Source organism: Indicator indicator, chromosome 24, assembly GCF_027791375.1.
Source record: "Indicator indicator isolate 239-I01 chromosome 24, UM_Iind_1.1, whole genome shotgun sequence".
NCBI classification, from domain to species: domain Eukaryota; kingdom Metazoa; phylum Chordata; class Aves; order Piciformes; family Indicatoridae; genus Indicator; species Indicator indicator.
The window spans coordinates 3,523,292-3,547,764 of NC_072033.1; the positions used below are offsets into that span (position 1 = coordinate 3,523,292).

A 24,473-nucleotide genomic window follows, 5' to 3' on the forward strand; every position below is an offset into this window, starting at 1 on the left:
GGGGGCCTGTCATCGGGGCTGAAGGTGCCCTTCATGCGACCTTGGCATGGGCTGGCGAGAGGGAGCAGGAGGACAGGGCAGGGGCAGGCAGGGCTTTGCCCAGGGCTGGGCAGTGGTGTGTGGGAGAGTACAGGGGCAGAGGCTGGACCGACCACCTCCACACCTCAATCAGATTTTCCCTGCTGCCTTCACCGCTCCCACATCAGCCTCAGCACAGCCCCTGGCCCTGGGGGGAATGCCCAGCACTGCTATTTACAGAGTAAGACAGAACCCACCAATATTACAAATAATTAAAAGGCAGCTGTAAAAATGAGAAACCACGTTCCAAAAGTAGAGTCTTTAAAAACAAAACAAAACAAAAAAACCAAAATGACAAACAACCCATCCCAGCCCCCAAATCCCCCTTATCAAAGAAAATGCTAAAAACCACCCCAAGAGGATCTATGTACAGCAGGAGATTGCCCACGGTGGGGGTGCAGGGTCCCCACTTCCCCCTAGCAGGCAGGGAAGCTGCTGCCTGGCCCCAGCTGGTGAGGGTGGGCAGTGCCTGCCCTACACAGCCCACAGCCGGGTGACCAGGGTCCCCCAGGGGCCGGACAAAAGGCCATCGGTGCTGGGCCTGCTGAGCCCTGGCTGATGCTGGAGTGTCCGGAGACACAGGCAGTGAGTGGCCGTCGCGGAGATGCTGACGGAGGCGGCGACGTGGCAGTGATGTAGCCCTGCCGGCTGCCGGGCAGCGAGCGGCTGGACAGGAGGGGGCAGCAGCTACAGCTGCAGGAGCTTTTTGTAAGCGAAGCTGCAAGATGACAGCAAGGCAGCATACAGAGCCCCTGGAGCAGCGTACAGAGCCCCAGAGCATTGCACAGATGACCTAGAGCAGTGTCCAGAGCTCCAGAGCAACGTGCAGGGCCTCAGAGGCAGCATACAGAGCCCCTGGAACAGTGTACAGAGCCCCAGAGCAATGCAGAGAGCCCTTGGAGCAATGTATACATCCTCTTGAGGAATACATAGAGCCCCCAGAGCGACGTACACAGCCTCAGTGCCACACAGAGGTCCTGGAGCTGTGTATAGAGCCCCTGAAGCAGCAGCATACATGGACTCAATGCTCAGAGGTCCTGGAGCAATGTACACAGCCCTGGAGCAATGCATGGAGACCCTGGAGCTGCGTACATAGTCCCAGAGCAATGCATGGAGCTCCTGGAGCAGCATATGGAGCCCCAGAGCCATGCACAGAGGTCCTGGAGCAATGTCCAGAGCTTCAGAGCCATGCACAGAGGTCCCATAGCAGTGTATGGAGTCCCTGGGTCAGTGTCCATGGACTCAGAGCAACAGAGCTCCTGGAACCATGTATGAAGCCCCGGAGCAATTCACAGTGTCCCTGGAGCAGTGTACACAGCCTCAGAGCCACACACAGAGCCCCTGGAGCAATGTATAGACCCCCCACCCCAAGAAGGTACACAGCCCCTGAGCCATGTGCAGAGCCCCTGGAACAGATACAAAGCCCCAGAGCAACACATGGAGTCTCTGGAGCAATGCATGGAGTCCCCTGGTCAAAGGACACAGCCTGAGCGATGGCCAGAGCCCCCACACATGTGGGCACCTGCAAGCAGCTCTGTCTGGGCTAGCCTCTGCCTGGCCCCTGGCCTGCAGCTCGAAAATAGGTCAGGCAGGCGCCTTGGAAATCGCTGCTTTCACACCAACCCTGCTCTGTGTGGGGCTGGGATGCAACCTGCCCAGACTCAGGAGCTCTGCACAGCTATGGGAGCTGTGGCTGCTGCCCCCCTTCCTGCCAGGGTAAGGCTTTTAGTGGTGGTGAGAGTGGCCACGCTGCAACCTCCCTAGGCAGAGTCTCTGAATCCACCTGGTGCATCTCCCATGCAGCTGGTTTGGGTATTTTTAAAATGCACTTGGTTTTACATTGCAGGCTGTCCGGAGTTGGGCAGAGCCAGAAGTGGAGGAAAACAAAGAGGGGGGGCGGGGGGAGAGAAAAAGAAACCAACCAACCAAAAAAGAGCAATATGTATCTTCAGCACTTGGAGGAGTAAGTAACTACCAATGGCCCCAGGCAGGGCAGGGCAGTGGGTTCAATGCAGGAGGCCACCACAGCCCTTCAGGATGGTGGCAGGAGACAGGCATGTGCACACACACGCCCTGTGTCCCCACGCTGAGCACCCTGCACCCACACCTCTGCATCAGGAGGAGCCACTGGGACCACCCAGACCCATCCCAGCAGCCACCCTCACCCCCCCTCCACCCTGAGAAAGAAGGGTGGCCAGGGAGGGCCCCCACCGCCAGTGACCGCAGGGACCCTCCCCCGCTCCTTCCTGCCCGGGGAAGCACGTGTGGCCCCTGGCTGATGCAACCGCGCTGCAACCGGGGCTGGCAGGGATGCGCTGGGGCTCGGGCAGGGCAGGCAGCGCTGGCAGGGGCCAAGAGGACCAGAGCCAGCACCCTCCACCCACAGAGGCCAACGCGTGCCTCCAGCCACCGCATCCCTCTGGCCGCCCGGCCGTGCTTCGCCCCAGCCCTGCCCCATATACACGAGCAGCCTGCCCCAGCCACTCTCCCCTTCCCCGGTCCTAGTGAGCCCTCAGCATGGCAGGGTCTCAGCTGACATTCCCAGGGTGCTGCGAACTACTGAGGTCTCAGCCGACATTCCTGGGGTGGTGGGCACCAGTGAGGACAACCGAGCACCAGCATCAGCTCTAACAGGAAACTGCCCCAGCAGGATCCCAGCGTGGTGGGGATTGGAAGGGACCTCTGGAGCTCATCTAGTCCAACCCCCCTGCTACAGCAGGGCCACCCACAGCAGGTTGCAAGTTGCAGGCTGTTCCCGTGCACCCTGGGGCTACTGACAGCCTCCACCAACGGCTCCACATCTGCTTCCTAAGCGTCCCCGGGGGCCAAGGGAGGGTTAGGAGACAGATGCGCCCGCGGCACCTCCCAGAGGGGCCCCCCCAGGGTGTCCGTGCGGGCGATCTTCCTTCAGGAGACGGATAGCAGGCACGCTGCGGCCCCCAGCCCCCCCTCCTCACTCACTCGAGGCCCCCGGCTTCTCCTCCGCCCTGGGGGGGTCCACAGGGTGCAGTTTGCACTTGGAGGGGGAGTGGCGGACGGCGGAGCGGGACGGCCGGGCGAAGCAGGAGGTGAGGGACTGGGAGCTGCAGTCACACGCCACGTCCTGCAAAGATAGACAGGGCACAGCGGGGTTAGAGGGCTCGGCCACCCTGTCCCCCGCCACAGCGGGACACCCCGGGGAGGACCCTGCCTCGTTACCTCGCTGGCCATGGCCGAGATAAGGTCAGGGTCCCGCAGGGCTGCGTCCTTACTCCCCTGGCCGGAAGACGAGGGCTTGGAATCCTCACAGCTGCTTTGCTTGAGGACTTTCTTGTTCAGGACACGGGAGATGTTCTCAGCTGGGTGGTGGGTGGCTGGGCTGGGATGCTCAGCTCTCTTGCTGCCCTCCTCCCCGGTGGCGTCCTTCTTCTCCGGGGGAGCAGTGGGACTCTGTGCCCTGCCACAGACGTTCCTGAAGAACTCCTGCACCAGGCCATATTTGGGGGCTTCAGGCTTGGCCCGGCTGCTCTCAGGGCAGCCTGGCTTCCAGATGGACTCAGTGCTGCCTGCATGCTCCACCACACTGAACAAGCTGGATAAGCCATCGTTGATGTTGCTGAGGACGGGGCTGTCACGAGTGGTGGTGGAACGGGCCCAGGCAGAGCCGTTCTGCTTGCTCTGGTGAAGGTTCCAGAGGCTCCTGTCCTTGGAGGCATCCAGCTTGGAGGAAGACCTCCTCTGGAGCTTTGGAGAGCCATATTTTGGGGAGCAGCAAGGCCGCTCGATCCTGGAGTGGACCTTGTCCAGGGAGGAGGAGATCTGCTTGCTGCGCACGGACACGAGGGAGGAGCTGCGCGGGGACCAGCTCTTGCTGTGCACGCCGCTGGCCCGCGGCAGGTCGGTCTGCAGGCCCACGCTCACCGTCTGGGTTGTCTGCGTCCCCACGTGGGCCAGCCCCACCGTCTGGCTGGAGGTGCTCTTCACCTTCCTCTCCAGCGAGCTGGAGCGGATGGCCTGCCGCACGCAGTTGGTGATCTCCTTCATGTCGTCGCTCATGTTGCCGGAGATCTCCAGGTCACGCAGCGAGGGGGGGAAGTGGGGCACCGGGGGCACCGCGCCCTCCACCGCGCCGCCGTCCAGCAGCTCCCGCTGCTGCTTGGAGAAGTTGCACAGCCACTGGCTGTAGGTGCTCTCGGCGCTGGCAGACTCCTCCGGCTCCTTCGGCTTGGCCATGGTGAAGAGGAAGCCAGGTTCGATCAGGATCTTCCCCTCCTTGTTGTGCACCAGGGGTGCCTCCAGCCGCCGCACCACCGGGGGGCTGTAGTAGATGCGGATCCCTGTCTTGTCAGGCGCTGTGTAGCTCCTCTGCATTTGCTTCTGGGCTGGGTCGTGCCCGGAGAGGCTGCTCGCCCAAGAGTAGTCCCAGGAGGAGATGCCCAGCTTCTCTTTGGCCAGGCTGTCAGGGACGGGTTGCTCGATATTCACATATGTACAGTTGGAGGGAGGAATGCCGGCACCGTCACGGATCCCATTGGGCAGCAGTTGGGTGGCCGTGGACACCTTTTTGCCCCGGGAATGGTCACCCAGCCCTGGTGTGGTCTTTCCAGGGAGGTAGGGAGAACAGTCAAGCAAGCTTTCAAACTCTGACATGGAAGAAACAGACTTGGTCCTGCAGAAGGAGAGAGGACAGAGCTCGAGAGAGGACAGGGCAGAGGTGGGGAAGCAGCTGGAGACACCCTGCTCCCACCCCAATGGGACCCTCCTGGGCACCTTATGGGGGCCCTTCCTTGCTCTCCAGGACAACCCTGGACCATGGCTGCATCTCTCCCCTGCATCTCAGGGCTGCCAAGCCTGAGGACCCAGTCCCATGCAGTCTCCCCTGCACCTCAGGGACCATGCAGGCACCACCACACGCACCTTTTGAGGTTGGTTCCCTTGGCTTCTGCTTCAGAGATTGTCTCTTTGTCTGTGATTTTTTCATTGAGAGCCTAGGAGGACACAGAAGAAAGCTCTAGTGTCAGCGACCACAGGACCAGTGTACACAGATGGGGTAAGCAGGGACTGTACTCTGCTCCCATCCAGCACTACCACCTTCCCCCATGCACCTAGGCCTGGCATCCCACTCCCAGGGCTACACAGGGCTCACCGTGCCCACATCTATTTTAAATCAACGTTTTATAACCCCACGGAAGCCCTTGGGGTTCAGCCACACTTTCTGACCTTGCATTCTCCCTAGTCCCTGGTGCTGCTCCTTGCAGCCTGATTTTGCTGTTCGAGGGGGGTGTTATTTGGGATTGACACCACCTCCATCTAACCCTTAGCATAGACCTGAGCCCGACAAGTACCCCAAGAGCCCTCTGTGTTCTCTTGCCCACCTCCTTCCAGTTACTGCTGTGCCTCTCCATTTCAGAGTGCTTCAGCGCCCACGGGTTGGCTCCTTTCTGCAACTGCAGAACGTGTTGGTCACTCAGTGTGTGCAATGTGCCCCTCTGGGCAAGCAAAAGCTCTAGGGGCATGCACAGAGGACAAGTGGCAGAGGTTGGAGGACACATCCATGGTGGTGGGACACTGTACCTGGTTGATTTTGTTCTGCAGCTCCTTTGCTTGCTGCTCTGCCTGCTGCTGCTCCTCCTTGAAGCGGGCCAGCAGCTCCACTTTCTCCTGGTTCCAGTTCTTCTCACTGATCTGCAACTGCTTGGTGAGGTCCATGACAGCGCTGTAGGACTCAGCCAGGAGATGCTGGTGCTCCTCACGCTCCCTCTTCAATGCCACCTTCCAGTCTGGCAATGCACGCTCTGTGATCCCTTTGCCTGCCTTTGACTCCAGCTGTGGGGACATGGTGGTGGTTGAGGGGGATCCACAGTTCCAGCATGGTGCTGGCCAGCTTCAGCAAAGGGGCAAGGCATGCCAGTTCCCATTGCAGATCCTGTGCTACCCAGGTTGGGCAATGTGTGCCCCCAAAGCCCTGGGGCATAGCACAGCTTGTCCCTGGGCACGGCCAAGCTGCGGCCAGCCCTGGCTTGCAAGCATGCCATGCCAGATGGCCTGGCAGATGGTCACACAGTGAGACGTGGGCTGAGTGTCCTTCCTGCTGGGCTGTCCTCTGCCTGTTGGACTCTGCTCTGCCCATGGTCCTGCCTGCTGGACCCAGCTCCTGGAGCAGGGCAGCATCCCCTGCAGGCTGGCAGAGTGGACCTCAAGAATGCTGCTGCTGTGGGCAGCCAGGAGGGCCCCCAGAACTGGAAGTGCTGCCTCCATGGCAGCTCTTCTCACTTACAGAGGGGGAAAAGAGGGGAACTGGGGACCACCACTGAGCTTCGCCTGGCAAAATCCCACTTGGGAGGTGCTGGCACCTGCTCAGGGAAGTGGAGGTGGGGTATGGCCATGGGCTGTTGCCAGCATGGTGCAAGGGAGCAGAAAGCCTCCAGTGCTGTGAGGGCAGGGCTAGGGGGACTGGTGGGTGGACAGTGCCCAGGCTGCCCTCCCTCCACCTCCTGCCCTCACTGCTGCAGCAACCCCAGGGGTGCAGACCCTGACCTGTGCTGTGACCCAGGCTCTGATGCCACTCCCAGAACCCTGGGGAAGGAAGCTGAGCCCCAGTGCCATCCCTCCCACCCCAGATAAAGGCAGTGGAGGAATAAAGAGCATCCTCTGCTGCTCCTCAGTCAGAGCTGTGTGCCAGCCCCGTTGCTATAGAAACTCGCCTGCCGGAGCGGCTGCTCATTGAGATTCCCCTAGTGCCACCCTGCCCGACAGCCCTGCCCGGCAGCCAGCGCCTGGCACAGGCAGCTGCCCCGTCTCCATCGGGCCAGGGGCAGCTCTGCCAGCCCACAGGGTGCCCGTGGCTCCCACCTGGGCGATGTGGCACTTGAGCTCGGCACGCTCCATCTCCCAGGCAGCCTTGGCCTTGGTGAACTGCTGCTGCAGCTCGCCGGCCCCGCGCCGCTCCTCCCGCAGCTCCGTGCACAGCTCCTTCAGGGTCACCTTCATGTCCGCCAGCGTCTTGATGCACTCGTTGGGCTGCCAGGGGTGGGACCGGGGGTGAGCAGAGGTAATCAGGGCCCCACAATGGGGTAGGACCCTGTGGGAGATGCCCTCTGTGTCCCACCCCATGGGCTGCCTACGCTCCTCAGGGTGAGAGACACAGATGCCACTGGGGCAGAGGACCCTGGGGGTGACACCCCAGCAGGAAGCATCCTCTTCCAGCCATGTACCCCATGAGAAGCCACCACCCCATGGCATGCAGCCACAGTGGGGGCTGATCTTGCCCACCCCCTGGGCTCGTGGGGACCCCGCTCACCGTGTTGGGGGTCCAGGCATCTCCGGAGCACATCTTGTTGTCTGCCTGCTGCTGTGGGGCGAGCTCCTCCTCCTCCAGCAGCAGGTACAGCTCCTTCATGCTGTTCACCTGCAGAAAACACCATGGCTTGGGTGAGAAGACCCCTGTAGCAAGGGATGGGGGACACATAGGGACAAGGGACAGCCCAGGGCTGAGCCCTTCAGCCCACACTACCTCTAAAAAGTCCTCGCCCTCGTTGTGCACCATCTTGCCCTGACGCCAGCGCTTGAGGAACCACTTGAGCTTCATGAAGAGCAGGAGGAAGCTCTGCCTGAACTGCTGTGACTCCTGCACCAGCAGGTTCTTCTCCTGACTCCAGAACTTCTGCTCCAGCCGCCTCTGCAGGTTCAGGCTCTGCAGCTCGAATTCCCGTCGCAGCAGAGCTTTCTGATGGTCCTCCTTCAGCTGTGGACAGACATGTGGGCACTGAGACAAGGGCTGGTGGTAGTGATGTCGCACCTCTGCCCCAGGGGGTAGGGTGAGCCTGGTGCCAACTCCAGATCTAACACGACTGAGGAGCACCAGTGTCCTGGCAGTGTGCTGGGGACAGCAAGGTCCCATCGAGGCATTGCCATAGGTGGAAGCCCAGCACGGCTGCATGCCCATGTGCAAGTAAGAGTGTGCCCAGTTCCTGTGCCTCTTGATGATGGGACTGCTGTGTGTGCTCCTGGGTGACACCTGGGTTCCCAAGAGGGTCACAGAATCCCAGCATGGTGAGGGTCAGAAGAGACCTCTGGAGATCATCTAGTTCAACTCCCCTGCTAAAGCAGCACCACCCACGGCAGGTTGCCTGGGATCACAACGTCCAGGCAGGACAGATGGAACCTCCTGGCTTCCAGTTTTTCGCTTCTTGTCCTTTGTTCTGTCACTGGGCACCACCAAGAAGAGTCTGGCCCCACCTCTTGCCCCCCACCCAGCATTGAGCAGATCCTCTCTCAGGCTGCTTTTCTCCAGGCTCACCAGCCCCAGGGCTCTCAGCCTTTCCTCCTCACAGAGATGCTCCAGGCCCCTCAGCATCTTTGTAGCCTCTGCTGGACTCTCTCCAGTGTCTCTTGAACCGGAGAGCTCAGAACTGGACCCAGTACTCCAGATGTGGCTTCCTGGGGCTGGAGGCAGCACAGCTGTGGCTATGGGGACAGCCACCTCCCAGAGATCAGGGCTGTTGCCTGCTCACCTGGCAGATCTTCTGTGAGAAGTTGTCCACCTCATCCTTCCTCAGCTGCCTCTCCTGCGAGAGCTGCTCCTGCAGTCCCCGCAGACTCTCGTTGGCCTCCGACAGCACCAGCTGCAGCTCCTTCATCTGCAAGGGGCCGGGCAGGGGATGGGCACAGGGGGCTGTGCCTGGCCACCCCTCCCCATGTCCCTCTCCTGGCAGCTTGTCCCTGGCTCTCAACAGGGACAGCCAACCCCTCTGGCCGAGGGGACAGGACCCCCTGCCTGTGTCATACCTCGGTGGCATAGGAGTCGTTCTCCTCCGTCCGGCAGGGCCTGCAGCTCCGGGGCTGCGTGGGGTCGGTGTCCTTGGCGTGGGGTCCGCGGTAAGGGTCGGCCTCCCTAAAATCAGGCTGCTGCATGCATGGGCAAGTTAATGAGAACAAACCAAAAGAGCAGGAAGGGGAGAGAAAGGAAAAAAAAAATAAAAAAAGAAAAAAAAAAAGCCAGAAAACAAACCAATGGGTCTCCGAAACGGTAAAGAACTACAAGACAACAAAAAGGATGAGGAGGAGAAGGAGCTTCATCACCATGGCAGGAGACAATGCAGAAACCAAAAGGAAACACAGGATGAGCAGACACGTGGCCTGGATTGTTCAGGGAAAAGGGGAAGGGAGAGGGTGGAAAAAAAAGAGAGAAAGAGGGAAAAAATGTGCAAACACCAGTTACGGTGCCATGCAGTGACTGGGGCAGACTGGGACCTGGGGCTGCTGGGATCGCATGCGGAAAAATAGGACTCTGAACAAGTGAGTGTGCTCCAGAAAGGGGCTTGGACCTGCAGCCCTGACCACTGTGCACATCCCTGGCACCTGGCATGAGCTAGGATGCCTTCCCAGAGAGGAGGAGGACAGCAGGGTGTGAGCTGCTCTCCACTGCCCCCAAGGTGCTCCCCATCAGATGCAGATTTGCCCTTGGAGCACTCCAATTACCCTGCCTGAGTGCCACTGCAGGCTGAGGCTTCTTGCCACAGAGGTCTCCACAATTTGGGCTGCTTTCAGGAGGCTGCAGGCTGCTCTCCTCCCACCCAGCTTATCACAGAACCACAGAACATTAGGAGTTGGAAGGGACCTTCAAAGATCATCTTGTTCAACCCCCCCTGCCAGGCCAGGATCACCTAGAGTAGGTCACAGAGCTCATCCCCACTAAGCAAAGAGCTTCTGAGCTGGGTGTGCTGGGCTGAGCTGGAGAATAGCTGAAACATTGCCCTTGAGGTGTGATTGCACCCAAGAGCCTCTGGCCATGGGCAGGGCAGCCTCAGCATGACCAGCCTGTGCTGGGATGCACTGGGATGCCCACTGCTCCTGCCCTGGGCACACTCTGTTGGAGCAGAGTCCTACCTTGTCCCCAGTGCCACTGGCATGCAGTGAGGTGTTAGTTTGGATTTTGCTCTGGAGAGGCAGGAGGGAGGTTACGTGGGGGGTTGGGGTTTGCTCTGTAAAGCAGGAGGAAACGGGACAGCAAATCAAGCAGCAGCTGCTGTGGGAAGAGGCCTGTACCTGGAAGTCAGAGGAATGCTCCTTCTGCAGCCCCTCTTTGGTGGTATCGTGGCTGCCAGGGCTGGAGAATGCGAAAGAGTCCATGTGCTCCTTGAGGCTGCTGCTGAGGTGGTCAACCTTCCTCACGAAGCAGCCCAGGTCCTGCTGGAGCACGCCCAGCCGCATGAGGAGCACGTTCATCAGCTTGGCATCGCTGGGACTGTCCCCACCGCTCCCCACAGCCTCGGCCAGCAGCCCCTCCGTGCACTCGTTGTCCAAACAGGCCTTCAGCCCCGAGCTGAAGCCATTGGCATCTGAGATCAGGACGTCGATCGCTTTGCTGACGAGCGCTGCCTGGTCCCGGATGCCCAGCAAGGTCTCTAGGTCTTTGGGCTTCAGCAGCTTGGTGGGACCACTGTCGGGCCCCTTCCCGCCACCAGGCACCCTGTCCTGCCCGTTGGCTTCACCGCCGCCCAGCCCATCCCTCCAGCCGGCAGTGGGGATGCACTGCGCAGAGTCACCGGCCTCGGCGTCGGTCTCCAGCATGGGCCGGGTGGTCTGGCAGGAGGCCAGGTCGCAGCGCTGGAGGTTGGAGAGCAGCACTCGGTTCTCGTACTGCAGCTTCTTCACCTTGCCGCTCAGCTCACTGATCTGCACCTTGGCCGTGGCCAGCTCCTCCTGCGAGGGCTCGCTGACCACGGAGCAGCTGTCCTCCGACAGCGTCACGTCCAGCTCGTGGTCTGACTTGTACTTGCTCAGCTCGCCGAGGAGAAGCTTGTTCTGGTCCTCCAGCTCCAGCAGCGAGCGCCTCAGGAGCTCAGCCTCCTCCTCCACGAACTGCAGGTGCCGGCGCAGCTCCGCCACCGTGTCCCCGGCATCCCCGCAGCCGGCGATGCCTGCCAGGAACCGCACGTCCTGCCCCGGCAGCTCTCTGTCCCCCTGGCCCCTCATGTCGTCCATCTCCGCCCGCAGCCCGCGGTTCTCCACCTCCAGCTCCACTATCCTCCGGCTGAGGATGTTGGCTTCCTCCTCCACCAGCTTGAGGTGGACCTTCAGCTCGGCCTCCCGGGAGTGGGGAGAGTCAGCCAGCTCCTCCACGGAGAGGGAGCTGTCGAGGTCCCCGTAGAGGGACCTGTATTTCAGCAGCTCCTCCTTCATGCCGTCGTTCTCCTTGGCCAGCTTGGTCAGCTTCTTGCACATCAGGGCCGACTCCTCCTTGGCAAAATGCAGCTGGCATTTCAGGTCTGCGCTGTCCTCCTGGGGATCAAGAGGGTGCAGGCATCACAAAACTGCTCCCAGAGGCCAGGGTGGCTCCAGGTGAGCCCTGGTGACCATGCCAACCTCCCACCCTGGTGACCCCAGGGATGATGCTGCTCTTGCTCACTCAGAGGAAAATACTTTGAGACCCATTCCGGAGGCTTTCAGGGAGAGCCTGGAGACAAGGCAGGATGCCTGGGCAAAGAAAGCCATGAAGGGACATCGAGCCACTGCTGAGGATGCAGAGACCGAGTCCAGCCCTGCCACAACCTGATCCTGGGGAGGAGGGGGAAGGAAAGTCACCATCAAGGGCTCCTCCCAAAAGCTGGCAAGTGCTGAAACAACTAATGCTGTGCCACTGCAACCTCCTGCCAGGCTGGGATCCTCCTGCTCAGACCCAAACACTCCAACACAGGCTGGAGAAGTGGCTTTGGCTGGAAATCTCCTCAAGTCTCAGCCCTCACCCAGCACTTGTCCTTGCTGCCACCACTTTGCCAGGCAAACTCCTCACACCAGCTCGCTGGTCCCTTCCCCAGCCCTTTGCTCCTTGGGACCATTCCTCTGCGTGCTTTGGTTAAATATAGCAGTGGGACCTCGGCTGTTTGCCCAGGCAGACCATTGCTCTGCTCTGGAGAGGTTTTTGGATGGAGGACCAGGATTTCCTGACGCCCAGTTCATGGTTTCCCGTTCTGTGGGGTCACTCGAGTGCTCTGAGCTCCAGCATGGTGCCTGCCAGGAGGGGACCTGCTGGACTGTGACCCTCACCCCGTGGTACCTCCTGGAGCTCTGGGTGGGTGCTGGAGATGGATGAGCCCTTTGGCCAGGTGGTTGCTGTTCCCAGCAGCACTCTGCCTGGCTGAACTCATCCCTTTTCCTGTTTCTTTGGTGGGCAGAAACAAGCTACCCCCTCTCTGGGTGCTCCTGACCCCCCCAGCCATGCTCCATGCCCACACTCACACACCCAAAAGCCCCACAGCAGCAGCTATTTGCTCTATAAACTTCCTGTGCTGCTTATATGGAGGTCAGAGGTGAGGGGGGTCCCATGGGTTGGGGGGGGGTGGGGGGGTGGGGGGCAGTTTATCCCCCAAACACCCTGCCCTGCCCACAGGAACCACTCTGCTGCCCTTCTGCACAGGGAGATGCAGCCTGGCCAAGGCACAGTAAAGCTGTGCCCCCCCTCACCCCTGCCAATTAGCTGTGGAGATTAGGGGAGGGCTGGGGCAGACATGACCTCGGTTCCTGTTTTTCCAGGGGAAATAAAAAGTAGCAGCTCCACGTGTCCCTGCAATCCTTGGCATTGCTGGAGGGAGAGACACACACCCTCCAAGACCACTTCCAGTGCCTTTGCACTCTGGGGCAGACCTCAGTGCCAAGTCTCTGCCCACCAGCTCCAGTTTTGGTGAGCACTGATGCTCACCCAGCACAGGCAGGCAGGAAAGGGGCCCAGGAAGCCACTGATGAGTCACAAGCATCTGTGCCCACAGGGCCATGCTGTGGGGGGTGCACATCCAGGGTGTTTGCATGCAGGGAAGCTGGGGCTTTGTTTTCCAACACCGGCTCTTTCCCGGAGCACCAATCCCACCTCAGAGCTGGGGCCACATGCAGCTCCGTGTCCCCAGGCTGAGGGGTCTCAGGTCTGTGGGAGTGTAGGAAGCAGGGGGTTGGTTTACTGTAGCCCAGGACTGAGTTTGTTTCCTGCCCCAGGAAGATGCAGAGGAGGAGCTGTATTTAAGCCTGGGAAGGGGGATGATGGAGGGGCTTCTAGACAGCCTTGGGGCACAGGGAAAGTGCAATGCCACAGTCTGGTGTTTGGGGAAATGGGGAGTGGGACTCTGGGACCATCAACTGGCCTGGAAGGGCTTAAAAGGGAGACAATAAATAAAAGACTGAAATGAAAAGTCTCTGAGGGCCTGGGGATCCCTGTCCCACAAGTGGGTTGTGCCAGCGATGACAGAGGCCACTCAGAAAGCCATGAGGTCCCCACTATGAGGTACTCTCAGCAGGGCATGGCATCAGTGCCTTGATGGCTGCGTCCCTCCCTGCCTGGCTGTGGGGGAGCAGATCTGCTGCCTTCCAGGGCTTTGGCCATGGATTTTTCCGGCATTAAAAGCCTCCCATCTCTATTCCTGCAGCAGCAGCTCTGCCCCCCCGAGCCCCACTAACAGCATTAGCAAGTGACAGCAGCTCAGCCCAACAGCAAGTGACAGCTGAAATCCTGCTGCCGACGAAAATCCCCCCTCGCCTGGGCTGCCCCTGCTGTGGGGCTGTGGGGCAGGGACAACTTGGCCTCCACTGCTCCCCACGGGGACCCTCAGCTCCCCCAGGCTCCCCAAGACTGCTGGTGCAGACAGGAGGAACTCAGGCTGCAACCCAAGAGCAGAGGCAGCTTTGCAAGGGGAAAGCCAAAGTCCTTCGGCTCCTCACTGCACACACAGGGACAGGGTTAAAGCCACCAGCAGGCCACTGATGCTCCATTGATAAATGAGACAAGGGAGCAGCTGAGGACAATAAGGACGGCCCAGCACATCAATCCCTCTCTTATGCAGGGTCTCTGAAAGGCAGGGAAGTCCTGCAAGGGAAGAGCTGGCACTGCCATGCCCAGGTTTACTTCTGGGCCAGGCATAGTCTCCAGCTGGCACCATGACCTGGGGCACTGGTGGCACGTCCCAGATGTGTTGGCACTGATACCTGCACTGATGGCTTCTTGTCAGCCTTCCCAATGGAGCGAGACCCTCTTTTCTTCAGGGAATTCTGCAGGGAGAAGAGCAAGCTGTTACCCACAGCCATGGCACAGCACCCTGGCACAGACAGACACACTCAGTGTGGATGGACATTGATGCTAAACTCCTTCAGCCACTTGTGAACCCCAGAGAAACAGCAGAGCCCCAGTGGGCTCAGGCCCTTTACTTCGGGGGAACTGGACTGGCAAGCATCACATCATGGGCTTTGCCCAGAAATTCCCCCTGCAGGCAAGCAAGCAGTGAGAGAGCAGGAAATGAGCTGTGGAGAGGCTGAGTCATGGTCCTGTCAAGGAATCCAAGCCCCAGGCCAAAGGGATGGCTCTCAGGGACATCCCACTGTGGGAGCAGCAGATGAGGAAGTTCCCCATCACCTCTTCCCCAAGCAAGGGACATGTGCCTGTCACTCAGCTATGGGGATTGCTCCTCAGCAGGATGATGCTGACTGCCCTCAGGGTCTCTGGGGACAAAAGGGAGAACCTCCAGGCATGAGGACAGCTGGGAGATGAAGAGGCCAGATGGAGCAATGAGGGAGACTGGAAGTGGGAAAAAAGTGGCTGCTCAAAGCAGGACCAGTTAGCCCTGGAGGGGAGATAGGGGAAAACCCTCAAGAACATCCATGCAGCCCCCCATGAACGCTGGCTGATCCAAGTGCCTGCTCTGGACCTATTTCCAGGCTGGTGCTGAGGCCCAGCAGCCAAAGAAAGCAGCTGTGAAATGTAAGCTGCTGCCTGTGCCAAGGTGCTGGGCTCCAGGCTTTCCTATTAAGGACATGACCATTGCTGGAGCTGCTGCTCTTGCTGCAGAGCCTCCCCCAGGGGCTGGCTGTGCCACGTTGGCATCCCTCACCCCCAGCATGCTGGGGAGCAGGGCTGGCAAAGGGCATCACCCAGCCCTGAGCAGCCCCAAACACAGCACCTGAGGTCAGATGGTGGCTGTCACTGCTCCACCTTGGGTGCAACCCTTGGGGTGGCCATGCCCAAGAGCCCCATCAGAGTGCAGCTTGACACAGCAGGCTTGGCATGGGGTACCAATACCAGTCCCACTCCTCTCCTGCACTCCAGCAGATAGAGCTGGGGTAGAGCTGGAGGTGCAAACCCACACACTTTTGGGGATGACTTGCCCATCCTGACAATTATGGCAGAAACCTCTGAGAAGGGAGAAATAATCAGCCCTAAGGGGTGAGCCAGCCCTGCAGAGCTCCACCTTGTCTTGGCTGATAACAAGCTCTGCTAGGCTCTGAGCCCTCCAGCAGCAGGGAGGAGGTGGAGGAGGGCTGTTAACTCACTCCTCTGTCCAATTAGTGCTCTGCAATCACTGAGTAACCCCAGTGCCCTTGCAAGCCTGGAGACACAGCATCCCTGTGCTCAGGGGAGCTGTGCTTGGAGCTTTTCCATCCCTGGTGCCAGCCAGCAGTATCCTCTTTGGGCTCAGGAAGCTGCAGAGAGGGGCTGTATCCTGCCCCACAACCTTCTGCCAGGGCAGGGCAGCAGCTGGTGCTCAGGTCCCTGGGCACTGAGCACCCACCCATTTTCTCAGCCTGCTTTGCAAGCTCCAGAGCTGTGCAGCATGGCTCCCAGAGCTGCTGTTTGTTGTTCAGCCTGTGCTGGCTGGCTGCAGGGAACCCATTCCACACCTGCTAGAGGAGGCTGTGCAGTGGAGGGACGAGACCCCTCCTCTGGGGTAGCACTGCTCACTGCCACCCCACATAGAAGGAGGCTGCAGAAGGCATGGGTGTGACCACAGCCAGCTCCTGTCACTTGCCAAGAGATGGCCTCACCATTAAGCAGGTGCTCCTCGAGATGCCAAGCCACGCTCTGGCTCCCTGCCCTGCCCCACAGGGGAGCGTGGCTGGGGGTAGAGAGAGCCCTCCCTGTGTCGTGTCCCCACGCTTGGTGGGAGCAGGGCCCCAGCTCTGCCACCACATCTTCTCCCAGGCACTGCCCTGACTGCTCAGTCAGTGATGCTTCCTGAGGCTCCCTGGGGACCCACAGCATCCTGGGCAGTAGGGAAGTAGGTTACAAGGGCTGCAAGGGATCACAAGCCCAGGCTGTCACTGGGAGTCCTTTCCTGTCACTGAGGGCAGCACCGCTCCTGGCCAGGAGCTGGTCCCAAAGCTGGCATGGCACAGAGTGCCCTGGACACATGCACCAGGGACACGCAGGACAGGTCCCAGGACACCGAGGGGGCTGTGCACCCCCCCAGCTCTGCAGCACCACCAGGATGCTGCCATGACACCACTGGCACACTCCTGGGACACTGGTGGGACACCACTGCCATGCAGCCCCACGGCTCAGCCCGATGTGAACCAGCAGCATGCAGTCATGATGCAGCCAGCACCAGGCACTGGGCCAGGGACAAAGTGGACTCCACACATCATTCAGACCATTGGCCAGTGGGAACTGGGCTCAGGTGGCCTGGGTGAGCAAGTGGCTGAGGACATATAAAGTGGCTCTTAGTGCAGAGGGAAGTCCCACAGCCCCCCCCGGGGATGGGGCAGAGCCGGCCCACAGGGAGGGAGGCAGGCACTGCTCAGGTTTCACAAGCATCTGCAGCAGGGTTCGGGTTTCAGCGAAGCAAGCAGGGAAGGGAGATCCCCCATGCAGGGCCAGGACACCTGCTATGAACAGAGCCTTGGGGACACCTCCCAGTCCCTGCTCCCACGTCCCCCTCACCTCTCGGAGCTTGTCCATCTCGTTCTGCACCACCTGCTTGGCCAGCTCTGTCTCAATGAGCCGCTGGCGCAGGTCCTCGTTCTCCTCCTCCAGCCTGATCCTCTTCTTCTCCACCACCTCCAGCTCATTGTGGAGCCGCACAGAGACATCCTTGGCCACCTAGGGACACGATGGGGCTGTCACCAGGCTGGGTACAATGTGCACAGGGCTGGGACTGCGCACCTCTAGTCCTCATGCAGGGGTGATCAGGCTGTTACTGAGACCCTCTGGAGCAGACACTGTGCTGGGTGACAGCCTGGCCTCTGTGTGTGTCCCCTTAATCACATGCAGTGACTGCTCTTCCCCCTTCACCAGCTGCACATCCCCATCCCCTGCCCAAACCCTGCCTTCTCCAGCCCTGACATGATGCTGTGGGATGCTGGAACGTGTTGAGAGAAGGGCCATGAGGATGATCACAGGGCTGGAGCACCTCTCTTGTGAAGATAGATTGAGAGAGTTGGGGCTGTTCAGTCTGGAGAGGAGAAGGCTCCAAGGACACCTTCTTGTTACCTTCTAGTATCTGAAGGGGGCTACAAGAAAGCTGGGGAAGAATTTTTAGGGTATCAGGGAGTGATAGGACTGGAGGGAATGGAACAAAAATAGAAATGGGTAGATTCAGACTAAGTGTTAGGAAGAAATTCTTCCCCATGAGGGTGGTGAGAGACTGGCACAGGTTGCTCAGGGAGGTGGTGGAAGCCTCATCCCTGGGGGTTTTCAAAGCCAGGCTGGATGTGGCTGTGAGCAACCTGCTGTAGTGTGAGGTGTCCCTGCCCATGGCAGGGGGCTTGGAACTGGATGATCCTTGAGGTCCTTTCCAACCCTAACAATTCATACTTTTTTTTCCTACACCATGAGGCTGGAAATGCCCCAGCAAGGCTGGAGAAGTTGTTGGGCAGCACTGGAGCAGGCAGCCTCTCACTGCAGGCAGCAGCTGTGCCAGCCAGGTGAAAGAGCAGATGGGCATAAGGTGAGCTGGGCATCACCTTACAGGAAAACCAGCAGCTGCCCCGGGGTGAGGGCAGCAGGGAACCTTCATCCATCCTGGGCACACCCCAGAGCCTCCTCTCTCCAGATCCCTGTGAGAGCAGTCTCTGGTGTAAAGAGACTTTAACAGCATGAAGTGTTCACTCCTGCATCTGACAGAAGAGAAAAACTGTGCCCAGCTCCCTGGTCACAGAATCCTAGAAGGTGGCCTCTGGAGGTGATCCAACTCTGCTGGCTAAAGCAGGGTCTCGCACAGCAGGTTGCCCAGGATCACAATGTCCAGGTGGGTTTGGAATCTCTCCAAAGGCGACTCCACAGTCTCTCTGGGCAGCTTGCTCCAGGGCTCCAGCACTCTCACAACAAGGAAGTTTCTCTTCATGTTCAGATGGAACCTTCTGGGTTCCAGTTTGTGCCTGGTGCCCCTTGTCCTGTTGCTGGGCACCACTGAAAAGTGACTGGCCCCATCCTCTTGCCCTCCACCCTTTTGCTCAGCTCAGGCTGCTCTTCTCCAGACTCAACAGCCCCAGGGCTCTCAGCCTTTCCTCCTCCAGGCCCCTCAGCATCTTTGTAGCCTCTGCTGGACTCCCTCCAGCAGTTTCCTGTCTCTCTTGAACTGGGGAGCCCAGAGCTGGACCCAGTCCTCCAAACACTGCCTCCCTAGAGCAGAGTAGACATGGAGAGGAACATCTTTGGGCTGCTGGTCACATTGTTCTTAACACCCCCAAGCCTGGGCTACCAGCACTGTGTTGGCAGCAGCAGGCCCCACTACAGGGCTAGGGAGCTCAGGACATGGGGTTCACCTCCTGTTCCCCCCAAGGATGGGCTGCACTTTGTTTCCCAGAAAGAGGTAAGCTGGAGGGGAATGTGTTTGGCAGCAGCACCCCAATGCAGGCTGCTGGGCTTGTGGCACATCTCAGCTGTGGGCCCAGCTGGTTTCTGCTCAAAAAGCTAAGTCACTCCTTGAGCTGCTGCCTGTCCCCACCGAGCCGTCTCCAGCTGCCACCAGTCCCCGCTCCTGGCAGCAGCCACGTCAGCAAGAGCCCTCAGCAAACACTCACTGGCACCAGCAGCTCCTCGAGGGCCAGCAGCTGGCGAGGTGACATCACCCCTCAGAACTGCCCCAGCCTGCCTGCCACAACGCTGGAGGCTCTGCAAGGCTTCCCTGAGGGCTGAGAAGAGCCGTCCCAGGGTCCTGGTCCTCATGCTCCCTCCCTGTTTGATTGTGCTGCTCCAGCAACTCACAGTGGTGGCCACATCCTGCTCCCATCAGTGCAGGACAAGGGAGCTCAGTCCCACGGCACACAGTCTGCACAGGATGAACCTTGCATATGGCACTGCAAGACTCAATCCTTGATCAACACTGGTCCTCTTCAGCCCCAATACTCCCCCACACCATGTGTGAGCTGGAGGTGCTGCTCCCCACTTCATCATCACCACCACTGGTGGGGAATCACCATTAGTGACCCCATAACGAATCACAGAATGTCAGGGGCTGGAAGAGACCTCAAGAGATCATCCAGTCCAAGTCCCCTGCCACAGCAGCATCACCTAGAGCAGGTCACACAGGAACTCATCCAGGCAGGTTTTGAATATCTCGACTCCACAACCCCCCTGGGCAGCTTGTTCCAGGGCTCTGTCACCCTCACAGGGAAATAATTCTTCCTCCTATTTTCATGGAACTTCCTATGCCTCAGCTTCCACCATTGCCCTTTGTGCTGTCATTGGGCATCACCCAGCAGAGCCTGGCTCCATCCTTTTGGCACTCACCCTGCACATCTTTATCAACATGAATGAGGTCACCCCTCAGGCTCCTCCTCTCCAAGCTGAAGAGCCCTCAGCTCCCTGAGGCTCTCCTCCTAAGGAAGAAGATCCACTCCCTTCATCATTAAACAGCACCACCCAGCAGAGCTCCCTGCACCACAACCTTCCCTGCAGCTCCCTTCTGCCTCACCATCCACCGTGGCCACATCTCACCACGTGGTAGTTTCAGGCTATGCCTAGAAAATTTTTCCAGAGATCTTGGAACAGAAAGTGGCAGGTAGAATGTAAATAAATCACAACTGGGTGTAAAAAAGAAAAATAATGCTAAGTTCTAAACAATCCCATTGGAGAGATAACAAAAAACTTAGATCTGTAAACTGTCTTTTTGGCCTCCTCACTCTGGCTGGGGCTTCTGCTGGCTCTTTGCTGACCTTGGCTGCATTGCTTTGTTTTGGCTAAGTACTAACAAAACAACGCTCTCTGCTCTTTCTCTCCCCCTGTCGTGGTCAAGAGGGCAGAGAGCAGGGAAGGGGAAGCTATTAGCTCCCCTGCGTTGTCCAGGGGGAATTCTTGTGCTGTTTATCAATTGTAAATACCTGGATGTAAATATTGTCTATTTTGTACACATTCATCGCATTTCATTGCAGATGGTAGTTTCGCTTTGTAAATACAGCTTCATCTGCTTCCAACTGAGCTGGTCTGGCAAAATTTAACGGAGGGGCAGGGGGGAAATTTTCAAACACCCCCCCCCAAAAAACCAAACCAAAACCCACCCCACTCTGAGGGAGCTGGGGCCTGACCTTGACGTCCTGCTCGAGGCTGTGGATGAGCTCTCCGTCCACCTGGCCGGTCTGGGCGACGCGCAGGCTGCGGCGCTCGGCCTTGCGCAGCCGGTACTGCAGGATGCGGCAGGTCTTGCTGGCCTGGTCCAGCTGCTGCCGCAGCTCCTGCAGCTGGTACACGTCCTCCTCCATGTAGACATCCCTCATCTCCAGCATCTCGGCACGCAGCTCCTCGATCTCATCCTGCAGGGAGATGGGGTGTCAAGGAGGGGACTGACCCCGCTGCTTGTTCTCCCTTCTCCTCCTGCTGCGACACCTCTCTGCCACGGCTCCCCTGCCCTCCTCCATCCTCCAGCCATTTTCACAGGCTGACTTTCACCCCTCCAGCCATTTTCAGACTGACTTTCACCCCACCAGCCATTTTCACAGACTCACTTTCACCCCACAACCAATTTTCACAGATTTTCATCCCACCAGCCATTTTCACAGACTCACTTTCACCCCACAACCAATTTTCACAGATTTTCATCCCACCAGCCATTTTCACAGACTCACTTTCACCCCACAACCAATTTTCACAGATTTTCATCCCACCAGCCATTTTCACAGACTCACTTTCACCCCACAACCAATTTTCACAGATTTTCATCCCACCAGCCATTTTCACAGACTCACTTTCACCCCACAACCAATTTTCACAGATTTTCACCCCACCAGCCATTTTCACAGACTCACTTTCACCCCACAACCAATTTTCACAGATTTTCACCCCACCAGCCATTTTCACAGACTTACTTTCACCCCACAACCAATTTTCACAGATTTTCACCCCACCAGCCATTTTCACAGACTCACTTTCACCCCACAACCAATTTTCACAAACTTTAACCCCACCAGCCATTTTCACAGACTTACTTTCAGCCCACAACCAATTTTCACAGATTTTCACCCCACCAGCCATTTTCACAGACTTACTTTTTTCACCCCACAACCAATTTTCCCAGACTTTCTCCCCCTTTTGGGTCAAGTCCCATCCTCGTCTCATCTGAGCTTTTTGGGCTCAGAGCCAGCTGGGTACCACCACCCACCCCCGAGGCAGCCATGTAGGGATGGGACACAGCCAACATGGGCGCCTATAAATATTTGTGGTAGAAGAAAGAGGAAGGTGGGGGAGGGAGAGGAGCTGCAGGAGCAGCACAGGCGGCAGCCACGGCAAGGAAAATGTAGGTCGGCTTTGGCAAGAAATGTGTCAGGGAGGCAGGCGAGGGAAGGGCGAGATGGCAGGTGAGGACAATGCAATGCAGGGATGCCAACAGTGCCAGGGAACAGAGGCTGTCCTTTGTTTCACCACCAAGCAGCAACTGCTGGGCTGGGTCCTCCCTTCCACCCCTCCCCAGTCTCATGGTGATAAACCTCCCCCAGCCCAGCAAAGCCTCTGGTGTCACTGTCACAGCAGGGCCAGGGGGAACATCCTACTAACACCAGCACCAGCCCAAAGCCTCCAGGTCTGCAGCACACAACCACTGTGGGACCCCCTGCAACAGCCCCAGTTCAGGGCTCTGGCCACCAGAGGTACTCAAGGATTGTCCCCTCTGGTTCCTGGGAAACACACAGCAAACACTGCAGCCATCATGCCAGCTGTTCTCCCCAGCAAGATCTGGTGGACCTGGGACAGGACTGAACATCTCTTCTGCCAAAAAAACCCCACCACTAACCACCTGCCATCACTGCCACCTGAGGGGTGAGGGGCTCATGCTGATGCCTGGCACCACAGCACAGCATGGGACAAGACAAGGAGCTGGCACAAACAATAGGGAGTGCACATCCCTGATTCAGCCCAGCTAGAGGGGGACAGGACCCCACTGCTCCCAACATCGCCCATGACAGCCTGAGCCAGCAGCACCATGCTGGTTCTGACAGGAGCTGGCACACTTTGCCACCCTGCTTGCCCAGCCTGGACAAAGCCCCAGCTGCAAGAATTCCCCCCAAAAGCAAAGCTGAGCCTGAGGAGGGGGGGGGTGGCAGCTGCAAGGACAAGTCACAGTGGCTCACTGTTGGCTATAAACACTCAATGACAAAGAAGGGACGTCAATTAGACAATCCTGGATTATCTCCCAGCCCAGGCTGGCAGAGCCCAGCAGTACTGTGGCCACCAGTGTCCTGCCACCCTCCACTGCTCTGCTTCTCACTGGCGGGTCTTGAGCACAACAGCAGGGCAGAAACAGCCCCGAGGCACAGAGATGGGCATCTGGGATGCTCCAGGGACAGCCAGAGATCATCCCAATAAGGGGCATCACTGCAGGCACATTTCAGAAACACCTCCCCAGACAGCTAAGGTGTGACACCCACCAGGGACAAACAGCACGTGCTGGCAGACAGCCCTGAGATGCACCCCAGGGTGCAGAACCCCATGGAAACCAACCACCATCACTGCTGATGCCACAGGGCAGTGCCATAGCCCTGGGGACACCAGCAAAACCCCTGAAAGCCAAACCAGCCTGGGGAGCTGGTTTATGGGACCTGTTTCTTGAGAGCTGGTCTATGGGACCTGTTCCTTGGGAGCTTTCATTGAACACTGCAGGCAAGCATTGGGGTGCAGGGAAACAACCTCAGTCATGGCTTGAATGTGACTGCAGAGCTGCGAGGGGCAGCCTGTGTCCTGCTCCAGTGCTGACCATCCTGGCTTCTGTTTGCCACAGGACATCCCCAGCCAGCAGTTGAGCAGGGCAGGGAGCAGGGACCTTGGAAAAAGCCCAAGCAAACCTTACATTGGCTGGAAGGAAGCCTGGGCTTGCCGTGCTGAGAGCTCCTGCTTGTTTATGCTTTGGGTTGTAGCAACCGTTATTTTGGGGGAGGCCATGGCTGGCCTGAGCTGCTGCTGGGCAGAGCCTGGCAGCACAGCCCTGAGCTGCTCCCTTGCTGGGTGCTCCTGCGGGGAGCAGGGCTGGGAAACTGATGCCTCTCCCTCACTGCAGCAGCATGAATTCGCTCGCATCCCCTAACACCAACAAACCTTTCAAGCAGCCACAGCCCAGCAGAGCCACACAGCCCGCCCCAGCTTGTCCCTTGGAGGCAATCCGTGCCACTAAGCCCTAGTAACTGGATTAGGATGGGAGAGCAGAAAAATGCCAGCAAACTGGAAGAGATCTTAGGATGGCAAAGCTGACCCCCTCTGCAGCCGGGCTGCGGTGGGCAGAACAGTCCCTGGGTGCCTGGAGGGAAATAAATACATGAGGTGCACCAAGGTGTCCCAACAGCTTCAGGGGTCTGTGATGGCTGCTGAGCCTCCCCCTTTGCATCCCCACCTTTTCTGGAGCTGATGACTCACCTCTGCAAAATAAAAGTGCTAGAGAAGCCAGGAGTAGAGAGGAACACCCTAGAAACACCCCAGATTCAGGGCTGGCTTTGCAAGTATGAAGCACCATTAAGTGTGGCTAAACAAAGTGTGAAACGAGGTGGGCAACACTGAGGATGAGATAAATGACTTTTCTCCACCACGACCACACCCGCGGGCTGCTCAGCATCTCCTTCCTCCGGGATTATTTGCTCCTTCACTGCTGCCCCCCTGCTCAACCCATCTCTGCAGCAGAAAAGGTTCCACAGGGTTTTTATGTCTTGGAAAAGACCCTGGGGACCTGCAGTCCAGAGACTTCTTTCAATGCCCAAAGGGCAACGGTGCACAGAAGCAAACACACCGTTTGTGCTGGCAGGAGCCCAGGTTACACCTAACAAAAGTACCCAAAAGACAAAGTACACCTTCAGCAAGCCTCAGAGACACTGTCTCTCCCTGGGGAGGTTATTAGGGAAGCTAAGAAGCAGCAAGGTGGGATGCCAACCACCTGATTCCAGTTCAGAAAACCCCCCATGGTGTTATCAGAGCAGGAGAAGGCAACAGTTGCAGCCATGTTCATACACCTACAGGACATCATCTCCCCCAGGGAGGGCATGAGCTGGAAAGGGCTGAGCTGGAAAGGGCTAGAGGTCTGAACGGTGACATGGCAGGAGGGAGACCAGAGAGGATGGCAGAACACACTTTAAAATACAGATCAGATCAGACCCGTTGTGCGTTGCAGCAGAAGAGTTAACCCCCCCTGGATCTCCTGCCCAAGGGGAGCTACAGCTGATTTAGGCTCCTGCAGGAACACAGCAAGCTT

General features: G+C 58.5%; 1 protein-coding gene across 2 annotated transcripts in view; it reads right to left on the reverse strand.

The window, feature by feature from the left end:
• Positions 1-1,896: 1,896 nt before the first annotated feature.
• SOGA1 (suppressor of glucose, autophagy associated 1) overlaps positions 1,897-24,473 on the reverse strand; it is a 28,768-nt gene continuing 6,191 nt past the window's right edge. The window contains exons 2-16 of one of the 2 annotated variants that reach the window (XM_054391921.1): positions 20,338-20,562; positions 16,754-16,912; positions 14,029-14,091; positions 10,105-11,340; positions 8,845-8,964; positions 8,571-8,696; positions 7,571-7,801; positions 7,358-7,465; positions 6,910-7,077; positions 5,632-5,883; positions 5,433-5,504; positions 4,975-5,045; positions 3,277-4,726; positions 3,040-3,181; positions 1,897-1,925 (exon numbers count right to left, since the gene is read on the reverse strand). In XM_054391921.1, coding sequence (XP_054247896.1) covers positions 1,897-1,925; positions 3,040-3,181; positions 3,277-4,726; positions 4,975-5,045; positions 5,433-5,504; positions 5,632-5,883; positions 6,910-7,077; positions 7,358-7,465; positions 7,571-7,801; positions 8,571-8,696; positions 8,845-8,964; positions 10,105-11,340; positions 14,029-14,091; positions 16,754-16,912; positions 20,338-20,562 — 4,452 coding nt within the window. Of the gene's footprint in view, positions 1,926-3,031; positions 3,182-3,276; positions 4,727-4,974; positions 5,046-5,432; positions 5,505-5,631; positions 5,884-6,909; positions 7,078-7,357; positions 7,466-7,570; positions 7,802-8,570; positions 8,697-8,844; positions 8,965-10,104; positions 11,341-14,028; positions 14,092-16,753; positions 16,913-20,337; positions 20,563-24,473 lie in introns of those variants that run through there. The other variant, XM_054391920.1, reaches the window with a different exon arrangement.